The sequence below is a fragment of the Culicoides brevitarsis genome, chromosome 1, assembly GCF_036172545.1.
Source record: "Culicoides brevitarsis isolate CSIRO-B50_1 chromosome 1, AGI_CSIRO_Cbre_v1, whole genome shotgun sequence".
Lineage (NCBI taxonomy): Eukaryota > Metazoa > Arthropoda > Insecta > Diptera > Ceratopogonidae > Culicoides > Culicoides brevitarsis.
Window position 1 is genome coordinate 46,215,876 of NC_087085.1, and position 19,597 is coordinate 46,235,472.

General features: G+C 30.1%; 1 protein-coding gene across 1 annotated transcript; it reads right to left on the reverse strand.

Annotated features, from left to right (window-relative positions):
* Nucleotides 1-1,112: 1,112 nt before the first annotated feature.
* On the reverse strand, nucleotides 1,113-19,018 carry LOC134827379 (phospholipid-transporting ATPase ID). Its single transcript, XM_063839985.1, has 20 exons — nucleotides 18,739-19,018; nucleotides 14,639-15,186; nucleotides 8,014-8,072; nucleotides 7,731-7,943; nucleotides 7,573-7,665; nucleotides 7,059-7,502; nucleotides 6,535-7,002; nucleotides 5,602-6,078; nucleotides 4,880-5,170; nucleotides 4,537-4,710; nucleotides 4,189-4,465; nucleotides 3,958-4,110; nucleotides 3,800-3,902; nucleotides 2,755-3,056; nucleotides 2,479-2,702; nucleotides 2,347-2,416; nucleotides 2,031-2,290; nucleotides 1,721-1,969; nucleotides 1,541-1,660; nucleotides 1,113-1,480 (listed from the first exon to the last, which is right to left on the reverse strand). The coding sequence occupies exons 2-20, from the start codon at nucleotides 14,889-14,891 to the stop codon at nucleotides 1,208-1,210; spliced, it is 4,503 nt and encodes a 1,500-aa protein (XP_063696055.1). The 5' UTR covers nucleotides 14,892-15,186; nucleotides 18,739-19,018; the 3' UTR covers nucleotides 1,113-1,207.
* Nucleotides 19,019-19,597: the final 579 nt, after the last annotated feature.

A 19,597-nucleotide genomic window follows, 5' to 3' on the forward strand; every position in this document is an offset into this window, starting at 1 on the left:
TGTTATATAATATTTTTTTTTCGTCGCAAAAAAAAAACTGAAATCTTACCATAACTGAAGAAACCGTGATAAAAAATAAAATTTGAGTAAGCAAGAAGAACATTACCCAACAAATGGTACAAAAGCTGTTATACATCCAATAAATACGGGCATAAACCTTATTTTCCGGAGCCCATAATCCTACAATTCGAAGAAATATCAAATGTAGCCAAAAAGAATTCAGAGGCTTTTTTGGATCATGTTTCAGGAATTTTTTTATAGAACTAAACATGATTTTTCAAGATAATTCTTTTTTCAACTTCACTCAACAATAATTAAATTAAAAGTGAAATTAGATGTAAGCTTCTACCCTTTATATACCTTAATATTTTTAGTTAAAAGCGCACACTTTGAACAGTTCTCCGCCCATATTCTTACCAAAAATTTTGTAATTGAATAATTTAATTAGAACGCCTTTCATATTATGTAAGTCATGTTTTCCCGATTTTAAAAAGTTAAATTGAAAATTTAACTTCAAGGACAAACTTTGAATCCAAAATATGAAACTTAAAAAAAACTGTTTTACGCAAAAAAATAAAATAAATTTTATTTCTTTAATTCATATTTCATTACATGTTAATTTTATTTTATTAAATTATTTTTGGCTATGTTTGCTTTTTTTATTTTTTATAACTTTTCATATAATTGAATATTGTTTTCTTCGTTTGATTTTTTTAGTTTTTTAATAATTCACTATTTAACATTTTTGATCAATTTGTCATGTTTGTGTTTTGATACACAAGTAAAAAATTCTAAAATATAGTTTTTTATATTCCATAAAAAGTTACACAACATACAGTTTTTTTATAGAAAACATTATCATTTATCAATTTTTTATAAATTTCTGTATCTTAAGTCCAACATTAAAACTTAGTTTTGTTCTAAAGATGTAAGTGTGAAAACATCTAACTTTAAATTTAATTAAAAGCGTCATCATAGGTTTTTTTTTTCTTATGTATAACTTACTTATGCTTAACGGTAACATATTATAAATAAATGATTTTCTCTTGTTTTTAACATAAAAAATATTTGTTACACAATTAAATCACATTCTCTTTTAGAAATTCTGGCTTTGTATTAATGTATTTACAGTTTTTTCACTAATTATCTTGAGCTCTAAAGCAACTTGCTACTTTTACGAACAAATTTTTGTATCAAAATTCCATTTTTACAAGTTTATGGTATCCAAATCTTGATATGGGGCACGAGGACTTGAATCGCTATTTGAACTTCCCGGCAGATCTGTCGTGCTAATATCGTTACTGTTACTGATGTGATGGTTATTGTTGAGTGTCGTTATAACAGCTGATGTTTGATTTCGAACTTCCTTCGCACTTTCGACAGAATGTTGTTTTTTGCTACCTAAGCCCAAGGGGAATGCAAATTCTTGCGGTAATTTTCGCATAATTTTGCCAGATGTAATGAGACGACCAAAGCCTTCCTAAAAAAGTAAAAAGAGATGTTTTAGAAACGAAAATTTAAATTTTTTGATCTGTTTTACTTGATGAGCAAATGCATATCCTGATCGTAATGATCGACGTTGTCGTCTTGCAGAAGGCGTTCGTAACACATCACGGCTTGCGCGTGAACTCAAACGATGTACTCGTTGTTTCATTCGGATCTGAAAGAAAAAAAATGTTGTATTCCATTCGAAAAATTTGATTTTCGTTAAAATACTCACTCTATCAGCCAAACTTGGATAACAATCAAATACATAAAATCTAAATGCTAAAATTGGTAGCATTAATACAATTACTGTAATGACTGTCGTAAACCAAAATGTAGCTTCTTCCATTGCTTTTGTCAGAGAACCAACATATGGACCTCCAATGACGTAATTGTAAAAGTAATCAAGTACAAAATACCATACGAGACTTCCCCAAATCATGATGTGATTAAAGACAGTCCAATATGACGTATCAAGAGCGATCTACAAATCAAAGAAAATCAATATACATTTTTGTTTAAAAGCGAAAACTGCAAATTCTTACTTGGGCAGTGTTATCTAAGATAAGAATGGTTGCAACAACAGAACCTAACAACATGTGATCAGACAAAACATATCCATTTGGCGATATTCCATCTTTATAGGTTCCGTATGGGATGAGAAATAGGATTAACGAACTAAATACGCCATGTAGAACACTTCGAATGAATTCTGTTGTATTGAATAAGGCATTTGTTAGGCCCGGTGTGTATAATTTTGGATATTCGACACTCATTTTGTCCGAAACATCTTGTTCGAAAATTCCTAAAAAAATATTTTTTTAAGTTTTTGTGTAAAATATAAAAAATTTAAAATCTTACCTAACGCTAAAACGGGTAAAGCAGTATAAAAGAGATTGTATACCGAAATGAACATCGGATCAAACACCGTCTGTTGAGAAAAAAATTTTATATTAAAAAAAAGTTTTGATACATTTAAAAAAATAAACTTACTTGCGCACTAAATCCACAAAAGAACGCAAACCAATAATGGCACAACGTGAATGCAAAGTTCTTGTAGAAAAAATATCGTAAAAATTTGCTCATCCTATAATACGACCATCTACCATGTACTAAAAGTAAACGTTCTAAAAACTTGAATTGAGCTATTGAATAATCAGAGGCGAGAACAGCTTGCATTCCTTCTTGTCCCGAAATTCCGACGCCAACATGAGCAGCTAAAAGAAAATTCATGTTAAACAAATTCAAATACATTTCACAAGTCTTTACTTTTTATCATCGAAACATCATTTGCTCCATCTCCAATAGCCAATGTAACAGCATTTTTTGTTCGTTTGATTAAATCGACAACAAGTGCTTTCTGTAAAGGCGTTACTCGACAACATATAACAGCTTTACATTGCGCCGCAATATCCAAGAATTTTTCTTCCATTTCAGGCGTAAGACAATGCACCAAGGAATGACCATTTATCACAATTGCAAAACCCGTGTTATCTTCGACGTCAAACACGTTCGAAGGAAATGTTATATTTGACTTTTCTGTGTTGTCGAGCATCGTGTCACATTCGGCGCTGCAAATGTTTCAAAGTAAAACATGTTATAAAAAATTAAAAAAAGGAAAAATGTTAACAGCTTCTACATATCATGCACTGCACATGCTTTCAAAAGAAGCCTAATCTAATGGAAAATGATTTTTAAACTATCACCCCTGTTTCTGTATTGAGGTTAATTAAACTTACTATTAACTTCTATTTTCTATATTAATTAACAGTGTTAAAAATGGTAATACTTTACGAGGCAGCATCTAGATCAAATAGAGAGGGTGCATTTTACAGTTTTTGATGTCAACGCTTTACTCTGAAAGAATGTTTTTTTTTACAGAAACCAAAAAGCGTGTTTTGTGTTGAAAATATTGTATAATGATGAAAATTCCTCGTAAGGTTTGTTTAACGAATCACTTTTTGTTCCTTTACCATGTTGGGCGACTTTGTATAAAATTTGTATGAAGTGTTTAAAAAACTAAAAATAATAAAATAAAAATAGTGCGCGAACTGAAAAGTGTAATTTGTGTGCGTTTAAGTACAAAATAAAAACCATCCCCATGAACGAAAAAATTTTCTACAAAAAAAAAAACAAAATAAAAGATAGAGTAATATGTAAAGTATGGGGATTGAAAGATACTTTTTACAAGCGTTAGTTAGACGACAGAATAAAAAGGCGATAAATGCAATCAAATATCTTTCGGTATTGTTTGTTTGTTCCTCTCTACCTGTCTGGATAACCTCTATTTTTTCTATATTTATTACTATCCCACCTAAATGTAACGACAGAAATTGCCGGCGGGGATTTTTGATTCGAATCAACTAAAGCAGATGTTGGAATTTGTGTATGCCCAATATTATCTTGGGCTCCATTAGCTGTAAATAAAAAGTTGAATAAGTCAAATGCGTTTAATTGATATGCAACACTTACAGTTGGGATGATATGTATTGACAATTTTGATTGATTCTCTGTACTTTTTCAATTGTTGATCTACTTCCTGTTTTGTGACGCCATCAACAATAAATACATCAATCATATCGTCGGTCAACAATTGACATGAATAACCGATATTTATAGCAGTTTCTACAGAAATTTCATGTAACGAAAGAAAATGTAGGTTAATGAATTTTTGAGGAATATCAAATCAATAAAAAAAATTACCTTGCTTATCACCCGTCAATACCCAAATTTTGATTCCTGCCATTTGTAAATTCGCAATCGTCTGTGGTACGCCATCTTGTAGTTTATCTTCGATTGCTGTGACGCCAACGAGTTGCATATCACACTCTATTTCTTCGTAAATTGCTCCTAATTTATCCTCACGCCCATCGAGAGCAAGAGCAGCTTCTTGTTGCTTTTGTCTCCAAACATTGAAAAAATCCTCATCTAATTCTCTTTCAGCTAATACTAATGTTCGCAAGCCCTCGCCAGCGAATTTCTGTTTAAACAATAAAATAAAACTTTTGAAAATGAGATTTAAAGTGATTCAAAATGTTAAAAGTTTCTTACGTTCAAGTGTTCTTGCGTTCGTTGTCGGATATCGTATTGATTTGGTCCCAATCTATCATATATCACATTGTCAGCTCCCTTACAGTATAACATAAGCTTATTATTACGTTTTAGTATAACAGACATCCGCTTTCGAACATTGTTAAAATCAAGGATGCTCAATAATTCATATTCCTGAGACACGAAATGGAAAAAAGAGGAAAAATTATGTACTTTAATATTGATTTTTTTTCCTTCGAAACGTTGATGGGTCCCTCATTTTGTACGCACATATATAATATACGTTCGACAAAACGCGTGTAACCTCATTTGATAGACACTAAACTTATATTTATTTACTCACTTCTACGTTTCCCATAACTTCTATCGTAATACTATTAGGAGTACGTGCTTTAAAGACAAAGCCAAAGTTTCGTGCTGCTCCAACGAGCGCTGATTCATCGGGACTCTGAGCTTGATACTCTAAACGCCCATTTTTCTCTTCAGGCATCACAGTGTGACACAGAGCGAGAAGTCGAAAAAAGCTATGGGCATGTTGTTCATCAGAGCGCACGGCATCTAAAAGCCCTTGATCGTACCATTTGAATTCGGGCTCATAATAAGGATTAAAGGAAAAGTCAACAGGTTCAGTTATCTGAAAAATTTTTGAAAATTAGAATATTTTATCAGAAAAAATAAAATTTTTATGATGAGAAAATGAGGTAAGCATCCCAATTTTTAATTTGTGCAGCAATTTGACCATGAAATGAAAAATTTTTCAAAATATAGGAATGAACTTAATATTATAATAAAAGTGTAAGAAAACATTAGACAAACAAAAAAGCAGGCAATAAACCAATCAAACATTAACATCTAAAAAAAATTTTTTTTTTGAGCAAGCAAAAGATGCAAGTTAGTATTGTTATCTTCTGTTATGAATGTAATTTATGTAAAACCAATTATTTTAAATCAACAGTATTTAGAACAAATCTAAATTTTGTTGATTTTTGCAATAAATTAGAATTTTGTTAGTATTGAGTAGGTTACTAAATGATAAAATATTATTGTGTTTAAAATCATGCATACATGCGATTTTTGATCATTTGAACTGTTTTCAGGTTCTGACGTCGTTGACATCATAGATCCCCGTTTTTTGCCCATTTCCAAATCGTTAAGGGCTTCCATACTACGAGTTACAGCCGACATCGTTGGTCTGAGAAAATTGTTATTGTCTGAATTTGGTTTTGAATCAGACATTTTATTTTTTTTCTCGTTATTTGATTCGTTGTTGAATCTCACAATCGTGGGTCGTTTTTTGGCTGATTCGCTTTGCGAGGCTTGTCTAAATGCTTTCCGTTTTTGATGATCACTTAAAATGAGCAAGTCATTGTTATTGTCAGCATTCTCATCAACGTGTTTCGCTGACTTCGGAGTACTTGTGTAAAAGTTTTCAATTTCCGCAGATGTATCATCGCCATTTAATTCGGCAGTTGTTGCTGCTGTCGACGTGTCTTCATCCGCCATGAGCAAAAGTGATGTTTGACTGACGTTTAAGGGTTTTGGCTAAATATATTTCAAGAAATTTTACCTAAAAAATTGGCTCAGATTCCAAAGTAGTGTATATTATGTTTCATAAAGGTTTAGTTTCATGGCAACAAAGGAGTTACATTTATATGAAAAAAACTTAAAACATGTTAATCCAATTTAAAAAAAAAAATAAAAATTACACTATTTAAAGTTAATTAAATATTTTTTTAAAAAAATATTTTATCCACACAAAAAGTTTCATTGATCTATAAGATGATTTTTAAATGTTAATTTGTCTCTCTATCTATATAGATAAATGAAAGTAAAACTTAAAAAATTCTGTGGAAGACACTTCTAAAGAAATGCATTTGTCATATATGTAATAATAATTCTAATCAAACCACAAACAACGAACTAACATTAAAACTGTGCATTACTTTTTAATAGAAAACAATTCAACTTTCATAAATTATTCAACAGAAAAGCATTTACCTCACTCAATTCTACAACTTCTCCCGTTTTGAGATCGATGACGTCTCCATAAGCGCGTCCCGATATGCTACATTTATTGAATGTCATTATATTTTGCGTGAGAGTTCCCGTTTTATCGGAAAATATGTATTGGATTTGACCCAATTCTTCATTAAGAGTCGTTGTTCGGGCTTTGGCATGTGTATTGGAGTCTTTATGGTACATTTTGTCATCCCAGTTTATTTGAAATGATTGAGCAAAACGAATAACTTCAACAGAAACGTATAAGGAAATCGGCACAACTGTGTTCATGACGATGGCATAAGAAAAGAAAACCAAAAATCCGAGAACTGTTGCGCCTTGAAAAGGATGATCAGGTATAATTTTATCCCACGGAAGATAAACACGAAAATCATATCCAACGAGGCCTTCCCAAATTGCTGATGCAATTGAACAAAACCCACAAATCGAAAGGAGAAAGAAAACGATCTATAAAAAAAAGGATTTTTGTTTATAATACGAGTAGAAGGTTTTTTTTATCTTACCCCGATAATGATGAAATTCAGTAATCTATCAATAGTTGTTCGCTTAAAAGTTGCTTTTCCTGAATTTTGCATCAATTTCGTATCCTTTCCAGCAAAGACAACAACTCCATAACACCATTGCGTGTTACGAATCACACATCCTCTTAACAATATTTTCTCATTATCCAATGCGAAACGTTGATTTCTCCAATATAACGTCCCCTCGAACTTGTTCAAGAGATTATTTGGCGGTTCACAGATTATTTCTCCGTTAAATTGCCACAATAGATCTTCTTGACATCCCATTTCCGCAGTTTCCGTAAGACATTGCTTTATTTTTAGGTTTGTTTCGCCATCAAGCTCCGCTGTTTCAATGAAACATAGCCCATTGGGCTCACTTGATGACAAAAGGAGAATATCAGCAGCAACGAATTGATCATTATCCATACGAACAACGTCGCCAACCTATTTTTAAAACAAAAATTTATGATAAGAAGAGTTAACCAAAAATAAAAGACGTGTCACAAAAACGTACTTGAACACCTGACCATTTCTCATCTACCAACTTCCCATTCCGAAGTGCTTTTGATCGTCTATTATTAACCTGAGAATCCGACATGTGACGTTGCTGCGTGAAAGAAGTAAGCACAAAATATAAATATCATAAAATTTAAAAAAAAATTTAAAACTCACAAAATCATCATAAGCATCTTTAGCAGCTGTTAACATCAACACACCTATCAATGGAATGGCTGTCGTTACGGGAGTCAATGACGAAATTGCCGGTATTAATTGCAATATCAGCAGACAGAGAAAATAAAAATTGGCAAGACGTTGAAATTGTTCTAACAAATTTAGCGGTAAAAATGATAGTACAGAATATTTGGATGTTTTTATATAATTATTCTGCAAAGAAAAAAAAAATAAAACAATTAGTAACTTCCTGATTTAAAAATTATAGAGACAATTAACTTACAGCATATTTAAACTGAGAATTGTATATTCTATCGTTGGCCCGTATTCTTCGTTCGTTTTCTGAAAAATGTAAGACATCATCGTTATTCATAACTTCCATGATAATTTTTTCAACTTGGCATGTTTTGTCTCAATATTTTTTTTTTGTTGAATATTCTTTTTTCAACGTGTTGATTCTTTTTTAATATTTTAATGATCAATTCAATGAACAATCCACAAAAAAAAAAACAAACAAATACTTCCAACGAAGTTATTTACCGCAAAACAAAAACTTTCCATCAACTTTTCACGGTTGTTATTAGTTACGAAATTATCAAAGTTGGCTTATAACAACGCAAATCACATTCAAACCGTAAATACAGATAATTTCATACCACATCAAAAATACTCGAGTGTTTAAAAGTTTTCTTAACTGCAGGCTTCATTCATCGCAATGACGTTTTATCGGAAAATCTAAGAGCAAGTTAGATTAAACACGCGCCTGTCTCTCTCGTGTATGTGTCAGAAAGATTATCTCGAGATGAATGAAAATTTCACACTTCGACTCATTTGTTATTCAATGTGTGTGGCAACATTTCAATGAAATTACGGAATTACTTGAGTAATATAAGATCAATTTTTGATGATGCATGACAAAAACGAAGCAAATAAGATAAGATTTAAAGACTCATGAGAAATAAAAAAATGACATACCGGGAAAAAATGCACTAAAGTATTTACTTCCGGATCGTATCGATCTCGATGGCAAGGGCGGAGGTTGATTTGGATCCAACGACTTTTCCTCTGTCGTGCTATCTTGCTGATTTAAAACTCCTAATTTACTAAGTACACTTATCAATGACGTTTTGAAACCGCTTGTTGATCCATTCAAGTTATTGTTCATCGTATTACTGAACTGTGCTGTCGATAATTGATCGTTTCGCAGGGAATCTAAACTTGCCATCGCAAGTGTGTCGTCAGTTCCTTTGAGCGAATCAAAGCTGTAATCAACATTAATTTGTACTGTTCCGCCATCCTTGATATTTGGCTCGAAATGAACAATCGGTTCTGATGCTTGACTATTGATGGAAGGACGAGCTGAGGTCAAACTATACATACTTCCGCAACTTTGTGTCTTTGATTTTCGACGAATTTGTGTTTTGCGAAAACGACGACGTTTCGGAGGCGGCGTATTGTCATATTTGAAGCCTGTATTTGGCGAAATTTCTTCGTCGGAATCTGTTTCTGCGTCTAATTTTTCTAAATCGGCGGATTTTATGTTGGCAGGCATACTTTATATTCTCGAATTTATATTTTTAATTTTTCAACATCTCTTTCTTTTTCACTTTTCAACACGAAATCTTGATCGCTGCGATAAATAATTAAGTAGAGTAATTAAATAAAATAACTGCATTAATATTTCAACACTTATTTTCGTGACACTGTAGTTTTAACAAATTATATTAACACTTTTCTCTTTGTATTATCCATTATATGTTTTGACACTTGAAAGTCCTTGTTGTTAACGCTACTCAAATTAAGACACACTTTATTGAAGATTCTGACGTACCGCACTTTAAAATGTTTGTCCTTACTTTCGATCTCATTCCCCGATAGACATTGTTCGCTGTCACGAAAACACTTTTATTTGTCTATTTTCACTTCCTTTGAAATTTTTCAAGACAAAATCGATTTTGGTCGAAGAAAAGTTTATTGTTTGTTTGTTTGAAACGATGAGCTTATGGATAAACGGGAAAATACTGATTGTTATCGACACATTTCTAAATTCTCACGAGTACGTCGTTATACTTTAATATATTGAATGATTTATTAACACAAGTCTAAAATATTATTAGTAATATTGATTTGGTATTATTATAGTACTTTTGTGGTTCGTCTTAAATTTGAAGTGTTTTGAGGACAAATAAAGTTTTTCTTCGAAAAAAGTTCTTGAAAAAAATTTTTTTTTCTCGAACAAAATTTTTTATATATATTTTTAGGATTTAAATGACGTAAAAATAATAAAGTTTTAAAGAAAAGTACTTGAAAAAGATTTAAAAAATTACGATTTTAAAGATCATATTAACAAATTACTTTAATTGTCATAAGATTTTGATTCATAATCTGTTTCATCCCCAATCAAGTGTAAAACAACACAATATTTTTAAATTAACTCGTATTTGTCTCGGATCAATTGACACGTTGACACTTGCTATTGTCATCGTACAATAGATGCCTAACTCTGCATGGCAAAATATTTTCATGTAATTGCTATTGATTGAATAATGAAAGCAGAAAAATTGATCAATTAAATCAATGAAGCGTGAGAGACGCCCGCCCGCCAACCATTAATACACACACAACTTTCGTCATTTATTATATCGAAAACACTGCTCTTCATCATATTTTAGTAGTATTGCACAGAAAATTGGAAAATATTCGTCTCATGTGTTTTTTTTATTTTTTGAATGCTTGCCATGAACGTTGCAACGATGATGATGATTACGGGCAAATTTATTTATTTATTAATGGTGTTCTCAACTCAAGCGCACGATGTTCTTATTATCAAGGTGCTAATAAATTTGTAAATATCGGCAAATATTAAATAAATAAGTCGGTCCATTTTATTACAGATTTGTGTATATGAGATGCGCATACGATCGGAATGCAACAATAAATTTTCCACAAAATGCATGTATATAAAAGCAATTAAATGCATGTAAATTAAAATACCTTAGATGATTATTAGCTGCATTAATTCCTTTTGGCATCTTGCCCTTGAAAGATCGAAATTTTTTATTTTTTGTAAAATTTTTAATTAAAAAAGATTTTTTAACCTTTCACATTAAAGGTAACAAAAATCGCATGTGTTGCATTTTTCGCACACACACACAAAAAGTATTATGTCAGTTTTCAACATACACTTGAACAATATGTTACTGTGTCATGTCACAAATTTAAAAGTGTAAATGCCAACAATGTGTGCATTAATATTGAATGTTTGCGTATAAAATGGGTGCTTTTAACCTGATGACAAAATTTTCATGTTATATACATAACAAAACAGTTTACAGACATTTATTTTTGGCTTCATCACGTTTATGTTATATTATAACGTATAATATATTTTTTTATCTATTTTTAGCTAATAATGCAGCGTAAGTAGGTACGAAAAAAGAAAAATATTTTTCTATGTGTTTTTTCGTCTGTACTTTTATTGTAAGTACACTTTTATAATAAAAATATGATGGAAAAAGGATAAAAATAACAACTTTCACGAAACATTTTAATAATATTGACACACAGTACAATTGTTATTCGTCTTGTAAAATGAACAAGTGTTAACAAATTGTTGAATTGTGAGTGATATTCTTTCATGTAATTTTTTTTATGAAAACCGAAAGCAGATCATTTTTGAAAAATAAGCTTTATAATCCGGAAAATATAAATTTTTTTTTACCAAAAATATTTCAACTGGTTTGTTTAAAAAAAAAATTGTATCAATTTCCTGTGTTTGATAATAAAAAAATATTTGTCTTCGTTGATGAAATATGACTGACAGGCTCATAATCTGGATATTCTCAAAAAATGTTTAAAAACGCAAAGATTTTCCAGATGTTGAATTAAACATAAAAAAAGAATATCAATGATTTATGATGTCTACCGTCTTCAATATTTATTTTGTCTTGAGTTTTTTTTTCTACTGAACTTGAATTGTCTATGTTAAATATCGATTTCTTCGTTTTCATACTAAAATTTTTTTTATTGAAATCATACCTTTTCCTTTGTTTAAGTAGACTGTGCTTTGAAATGCATGATTGAATTTATTAGCACTTTGAACAGTTTTGATGGCAACTTTTGTTGCATGTTCCGCTATAAATAAATCAATCATCTTCAACTTCCATGAATTACAAATGGGTTTATAATGAAAATAAATAAAATGAACTTCTTCCGTATTTAAAGTTTGTCTTAAATAACGCATTTTGGAAAATTGTTGCATACCTATACAAAAAAATTAAACATTAAATAATTTTTTTATATATTCGAACAAACACAAAACCAGCATTTTCATTAGCATCTCAACCAACATACTTTTTTTTTGTTCAATTCAATGTTTCGTTGTTAACCTTGACATTGGCCCAAATAATTTTCATTCACATTTTTGTCATGAAACAGGAAAAAAAACTTTGCTAACAAAACGGGTGTAAAAAAAAAAGAAAGACGTCACACGTTTGCGACAACATGGGAAAGTTACAATTGATTGAATTTAATAGGATTATTAGACGACGCATTGTTATTTATGTTTACAAAGTATTGTGTATACCTAATCTGTCATCGTTGTTATGTTTTAATTACTTCACAATGTCATTGTCAGACTTACTGTCGCACATTCTATCTTTCCGCTCATGTTCAAACATTTAATACCAATACGAAAAAAGGAGGCGCCTTGTTTTTTTTCATATTATTCCTTGTTGTAACCTACTTTCACAGTAACTTTTCTTCGTATCAAATTATTCTGTTTTTTGAAAACAGTTGAGAACCAACATCTGTACGTAATTGAAACATAAACTTCAGCAAATTTTGTACAATACACAAACAGGAAAACCAATAATTTCCAATCATTACCCACAAAGCATATACGTTATATGTATCGTAGAAATTGTCCAGTAATGCAAAATAAAACCTCTTAATATAGTACAACTGAAAATCTATTTTTACAATGTCTTTTCATTCATTGTCTATGTCATGTTCGACTCATGTTTACGATCGTAATAATTATTATTATTATAGAAATGCTTCTATTTCAGGGCAAATAAGCAGATAAAATGAAATAATTTTCTCTATTTTTATTTGTTTCATCATCAGATCAGCATTTTAAGTGGGTACGTTATTGGAATATTAATGCAGTACTTTTTTTTATTTAATTTAGTGCACTTCACAATTTTTTTCGTAATTAATTTTTCGTTTATTCTCTTTTTCGTAATATTCTTTATTCACTTTTTTTTATTACTCCTGCCTTTTTAATTGTTTTAACTGAATTATTATGTCACACCATGTAGAATAAATTTTATCGAAAAAAGGCAATATATATGTCTACAAGAAGAGAGTTGTCACGACGGATATAGAGCAACACGAAAAACGCTTAATTCCTCTGTGTTTACAGCACATATTTGGAGCGGCGAAAATACGAAGCGACAGACTGGAGCTGAAGACAGAAACTCTAATACTGACTGATTGAGTCAGCAGAATTTGTTTTGTAGTGTCGTTGCTGTTTCATGCGAGAGATCGATAAAGTTAGAGAGATAAGGCGATTTTACAGCAAAATAATAAGAATTTTCACAAAGTATTAAAGCAAAATTAACGAAAATTGTCTTTTGTTGTTTCGAAGCATATTTCCGGCTTAGATCAAACAACTTTTCAGTCAAAAATTTTTGTTTAAAATTTATTCTCTCTCACTCGATTGCAGGTATTTTCTCATATTTTTCAATTTTCATCGTGAGAATAGACGCATGCGTCAGAATAAATCATCATGAACAGTTTTGTCGCGCCAAATGCTCGTTATGTCTCCGTTATAGAAGATATATGAGGTAATTTTTCACAACTCCATAGTATCGAAAGGGGGATTAAAGACACATTAACGCGATGTGATTTAAAACGAAAAACCCCGTTTGTACGCCCCTGAATTCATTTCAAACATATTGTGCATACACGAAATGGTATCAGCTGCTCAAGTCATTCATTTTATGTATTTTGTCGTAACTGCATACGAGAAATATTTACAAAAATGAATTGGATGGATATTAATTGTACGCCGGCTTGTTTGTCGTTAATAACCGTTACTCGTGTTTCTATAGTGAGCAGAATGGGCAAACAATTCAACGAAATTTGTAATAACGACAATTTATTTCATGGAGAAAAGCCAGGCGTTTCCATTTAATGTTTCGTCACACATCATATTCGTTCCAACAAAAAATTGCTGTAAAAATTTTTTTTTAAATTTTTCCGAGAAATATCTCTTACTCAACAATATTTTTGAATTTTCCTAAAAATTATGTTTTCTCATTGAGCGAATTTACTGTTTATTATTTACAAACATGATGTTACACGAAGATAGGCGGCACAAATGTGTCATTCAATGGTAAATATTCGATGATTTATTTGACTTTCATGCACAAAAATTTTTCGGTTTTGACCTAAATACTTTTGGAACAACTTATGTTAAATTGTACTTTACATGTAGATTTTCAAAAATATTACAATCAAATTTGGGATAGAAGTTCAACAACTTAACATCCGTCCTGAATTCATTAACACATTTTTTATGCAAATCAGGTTAATTCGTCTATTTTTGCTAAAATACTTATCGTGACGATAAACGAGTCAAATATTTGCTCGAAATATTACTCATACCTCTCGAAAAGGGCTCTCACGACAAACAAAAAATTCAACTCGAACGTTTGTAGGTTAGCAACCTTGACTCAGTTATGAATGGTGTCCGAAAGTAATATGCGTAATGTGAATATTAATAGCGAACAAACGGATCTGAGGTTAAATTTGTTTTGAATCACGATTGTTATTACATAAGAATTAGACTAAAACATGCCAGTTTGGTTTTTTTTTCGAATAAAAAAAATTTTTTTACTCACGTGTATTAAAGTCTTCTGTTTTATTGCTTGTATTCCCCATATTGATGGCTGTCTCAAATGCAGGAGGAGGAGTTTCTATTCTAGATGATTTCTTTCGAAATAATTCTTGTTGTGTGTTTTCTGCTTCTTTTTCCTTTTTGTGGATATTTCCGTTTTGAAGGATGCCGTTTTGATGTTGATTTCGCTGATCTTTTGGTGCAGCAGCAGATACAGTGTTGGCATTTGAATAAATTATATTTGATCCCAGATACATTCAGGATTCGTTTTTGATCCCTTTGACTTGAGCACAAACACTTAAATTATTTTTTTTGTGATATTTTTAAGGACACTTATTTGCAACTTTTTGCATATAAGACACTTTTTTGTTCGATTTTTCTGATATGTATTTTTTTAAAAATTTTTTGTTAATTTCTTATTTATTTCACTAACATTTTTAAGCGTTTCAAACGCGGAATCCACAGCCAATGTGTAAAAGGAGGCGGAGTAGAATCTTGTCTCATTACATTTTCCATTAGAATTTCTTTTCACTAATATCCAAAATAATTTATCTGAAAAGAAAAAAAAATTATGAATTAATTGATTTTTTCAAAATAAATAAAAGTCATTCTTGCTAATAGATAAAAATAATTTGAATTGATTAAATATTTTCTTGTTCGATAAAATCACTTTCAATTCTTCGTTTGTGGGTTTTTCTTGTCTGTTTTCATTGTTGTCGGCACAATTTTTTACACGCTATTCATTCTTTCAAATTAAAGGGAATTGGGAACATCAAGATAAGCATACTTTTATTATATTTTATATCGTTCTTTTCTTCGCTACCATACTAATTTGATATTTCTTCCTTTTTTGTTGCCTTATTTTCATAAACGCGATCGTGTAAAGTAAATTTATTCCTTTTCATCGTACTTTTATTGTTAACTATTGTTGTTAACCTCCTTTTTGGACTCTCTTGCTTGATAAATATACCTCTTTTACTATCAAAAAGTGTTTGTCTTTTATTTATGTTGCACGTGTTTCTTTCATCGTTGTTTGTGTCAGTAAAAAAAAATTCAGTAAGAAAGGGCACGTGGTTAGTTATTAATTTATTACTATTAATAGAGTTATGAATGAGCATTTCGATGGTATTCGTTGAGAATGGGCTATTTGTTTATCTTGAAGATTTAAATTGAACTTGAACACTTTTTTCAAACAGATAAAAAAATATGATAATTTTTTTCTAAATCCTATTTCAATTGAACTTCAACCTTAATGGAAGTTACTCACGATTACAAATAATTGTACGATTCGATACAAATGACTTTGCTATCTATACAGTAATGCAAGGACAAGTTCAATATAAAAAGGCAAACTTCCACGTATTTGTTCATTACTCCTTCTATTTACTTTATGTTTAATTAATAACCTGAATAATTGATAAAATCTAGATACTTTCACTTGCAATGTTCGCATGCATAAAGTTCATTTAAATCATACACGAGAATATTTTATGAATGAAGTTGTGTTTTGAATTTTCACAATGCATCGAAATGCAATTTTTCATCTTGTTTTGAGTTATTGAAAGAAACTTTTATCAATTCATGTGTTTTTACAATCATGCTTTGCAATGTCTTTCGTGCTCCAGACATTAAAGTAATTTATAATTTAAGAACACATGGTTATTTTCCTACGAGTTTTTCCAGTTTTTAACATTGAAAAATTGATTGGTTGTGAGAAAAGAGCGCTTTATATAAAACACGGGTAAAAGTAACGTCATCGAACAAGGAGGTCTCTGTATGATAGATTGACAGTTTTGCTCTCGTCCAATTTGTAAACGATGGTCAAAATCGATTTCTTTTCATGCTGTCATGCATTGAAAAGGAACTTTTTTGAAGGATAAAGCTGATATCGACACGGTTAAAGTTAAGGACAATCGATGTTCAATCAAAGTTTGAGTAAATGAAACTTTTTAACTGCTTGATACTTTTTTACGCGATAAAATCTCATTAGATAAATTCTACGAAATATTTAATTGTTTAATCAATAATTATTCATGACATTCAGTAAATCGAATGACATGTCTGCCCCATTTTAGAAAATAAATCAGGCGAAACAGACATGTCTCATAAATATATTGGTCAGACAATTATTCCTTCTTTTTTGTATATTTTGGTATTTTACCTAATATTCAATGTTAACAGAGAAGGAGGAGGACATAAAGTTAACGTCGAAATAATTACATACAATTTTCCTCACAAACAAAAAACCCCAAAATTATTTTACTTTTTTAGATAATATGAGTGACTGATTTTTTTTATGAATCAGACGATAAAATGAAATTGTGAACACCTACACATTGGTCAAGGTTCATTCGTGATTGTAATTGTTCCTGCTTTCTATGACCCATAATTACAATAATATCCAATGAAAAATCATACAACCGTGAGTTCATTAGAGAAACATTGAATCAACATGAATGGCTAAACAAATCTTTCTCGACCTTTTTTGTTTGGAAAATTCTTGAAGGTATTTTTTTTATTTTTTCATTCAATTTAATATTCAAATTTTTAAACATGTCTGTTACATAAGAAGACATGTTTATAACTTATAACAGAATATTTTTTTTTATAAAAAAATGTTCTTTGCAAAATATACAATTTTTTTCTTCATTTTATTACTTGAAGAACTATCAAAATAGGAGAGACGATTCTTGAGGAGTCGTAAAGTACGTAAGGAAGTCGTAAAAGAAAATAATTTCATTAATTTTTATTTTATTTGTAGGCTTAATGTTCGAGAAGAATGCTGAAAGAGTCATTAAAGTAGATTTGATAAGGTTTTATTGCAGTATGACGTCAATGTACAAACAATTTTTGATGAATCATTTTTTGCACATCGGTCAATGAACGTCAAAATTCTTCAAATCTCCTCTATTTGTTACATTGCACTTGTATATCTTCAAATATAATAATTCATCTAAAAGTTATACACACACAAACCAGATGATTTGATGACTTAACAACGTCATGGCTTGTGATTTCTGTGCTTTCGTGCCAAACTATGCAATTGCATACCTATTATTTACGAATTTAAAATTAAATAATACGTTACATCTGCTACAACTATGTGGCAATCATTCAAGTAATCAAATGTTCATACATCGAACTTTTATCAGGCAAAAGGTGTTCATGCAAAAAAAAAGTTTTCTCTGAACTGCCATTGTTTTCAAAATACTCGTCTGTATTTTGTTTAAATAAATAATAATAAAAACAACAAACAAACCAACAAAGAGTTGTTTTTTTTTTGTTGTTTGAAATCACTTGAAAAGTAAATATTTTCAAGTTTTCAAGGTCTCTCATAATGGCAATTACACAGAGGAGAGACACAACGTTGGTCAAAGCTTCATGAACTTTCTACTTGTAAAATATTTGCATTGTTTACATTGGAAAAGAACAGTCAAATTGCATGACCCGTTTTTAAAATTCACATGTGATAATTAAAACAGTACATATACAATATAATTAACATAATACTTATTATTAGTTATTTTGTTTGAACTATATAATATGACAAGAGGTGCGTTTTTTACAACTAAATAAACACAAATAGTCAACAATGATGGCCTACAATAATGCGATCATAAAATTTCAAGTAAATTTTAGTTTTCTGCGAAAAAAATTTAGATAATGCAATTGTTCTCTCTTTATAGACTAAATAAAATAAACAAATGTAATAAAATTACATCGTAAAGTAATTAAAATACAATGTTTATTTAGAAGAGAATCTGAAACGATCGTCCTTCATGATGCATATGAACTCGATATCTCTTGTTTCAGTTCAGTAGTACCCGGAATCGCAATGCTAACACAGTAATAATAATTATAATTACATCTTATGTAAGATTGTATGAGAGTAAAATATACACATATCACTAACTTGTGGTTGTGAGTTATTCAAATGAACGGGAATTCCATAAAAATGTAAAAATATGATATAAAAATTATTAAAAAGATGAGTAAACTGCATCATTAGTCACGAACTTCTTGAAAATATTATCAAAATGCGTCATACCCGCAGCATCATTTGTGAGTTTTACTATTTTTAAAAGATAAGAATATTTATTTTACCTGATTATGAATGAAAAATGTTAATCCTAATGTCGCTGAATCATTCCTTTGGTTACAATTTGAGTAATTTATATAAATAAGTTTGTATCTAATACGAATACTAATAGTATACTATTATAATTTTTGATCTCCGTGATCATATCTTGTCTTTATTTATTGGTTAAGATTCTCACTTCGCACGATTAAGTCTCATGTCATGTTTCAAAGTTATTTTTTTATGAATATGTTACAATAGTAACAAACAGCTCTTTGTATTCCATTCAGTTCCTTGCTAAATAATAATGGTTTCAATTCAAGGTTTTTGTTCACTTTGTTTCAGCTGTCTGAAATTTGAGATAAAAATTCAGTTTTGAGTAAGAATTAGTAACATGAAATCACAATTAGCACTTTTTGATGAGATAATTATTGTTGTAGCACTAATTGATGCATTTTTCTCCTTCGGAATTTTTTATTTTTTCAAAATTTTGATTTTATAAACACAAATTTTCTTAAAGAAAACCTTGAAATATTTTTAAAAATCATAAGTAAATGAATAATCTATGTGAGTAATATCAGTCATTATAAAAATTGTCGTTATTTTTTCTTCGTGAGAACACATAAATCAATCATTGTTTGCTCACAATATATTTTTTGTTACTTAAAATCGACAATAAGAGAAGCAAACTAGTTTTATATGGGTTTCTCTTTGCTTTTTACAACCTTTACGCACATTTTTTCATACGAATTTGTTTGTGAATGAAATTTATCATGCGGATTTTTTATGATGATTCATTGAGTGAACAATTAGCGCGTCGCGATTTCAATTTTTTTTTCGTGTTATATACATTTTTTTTTAAGAAACGCCGTTATTTGTGATCCG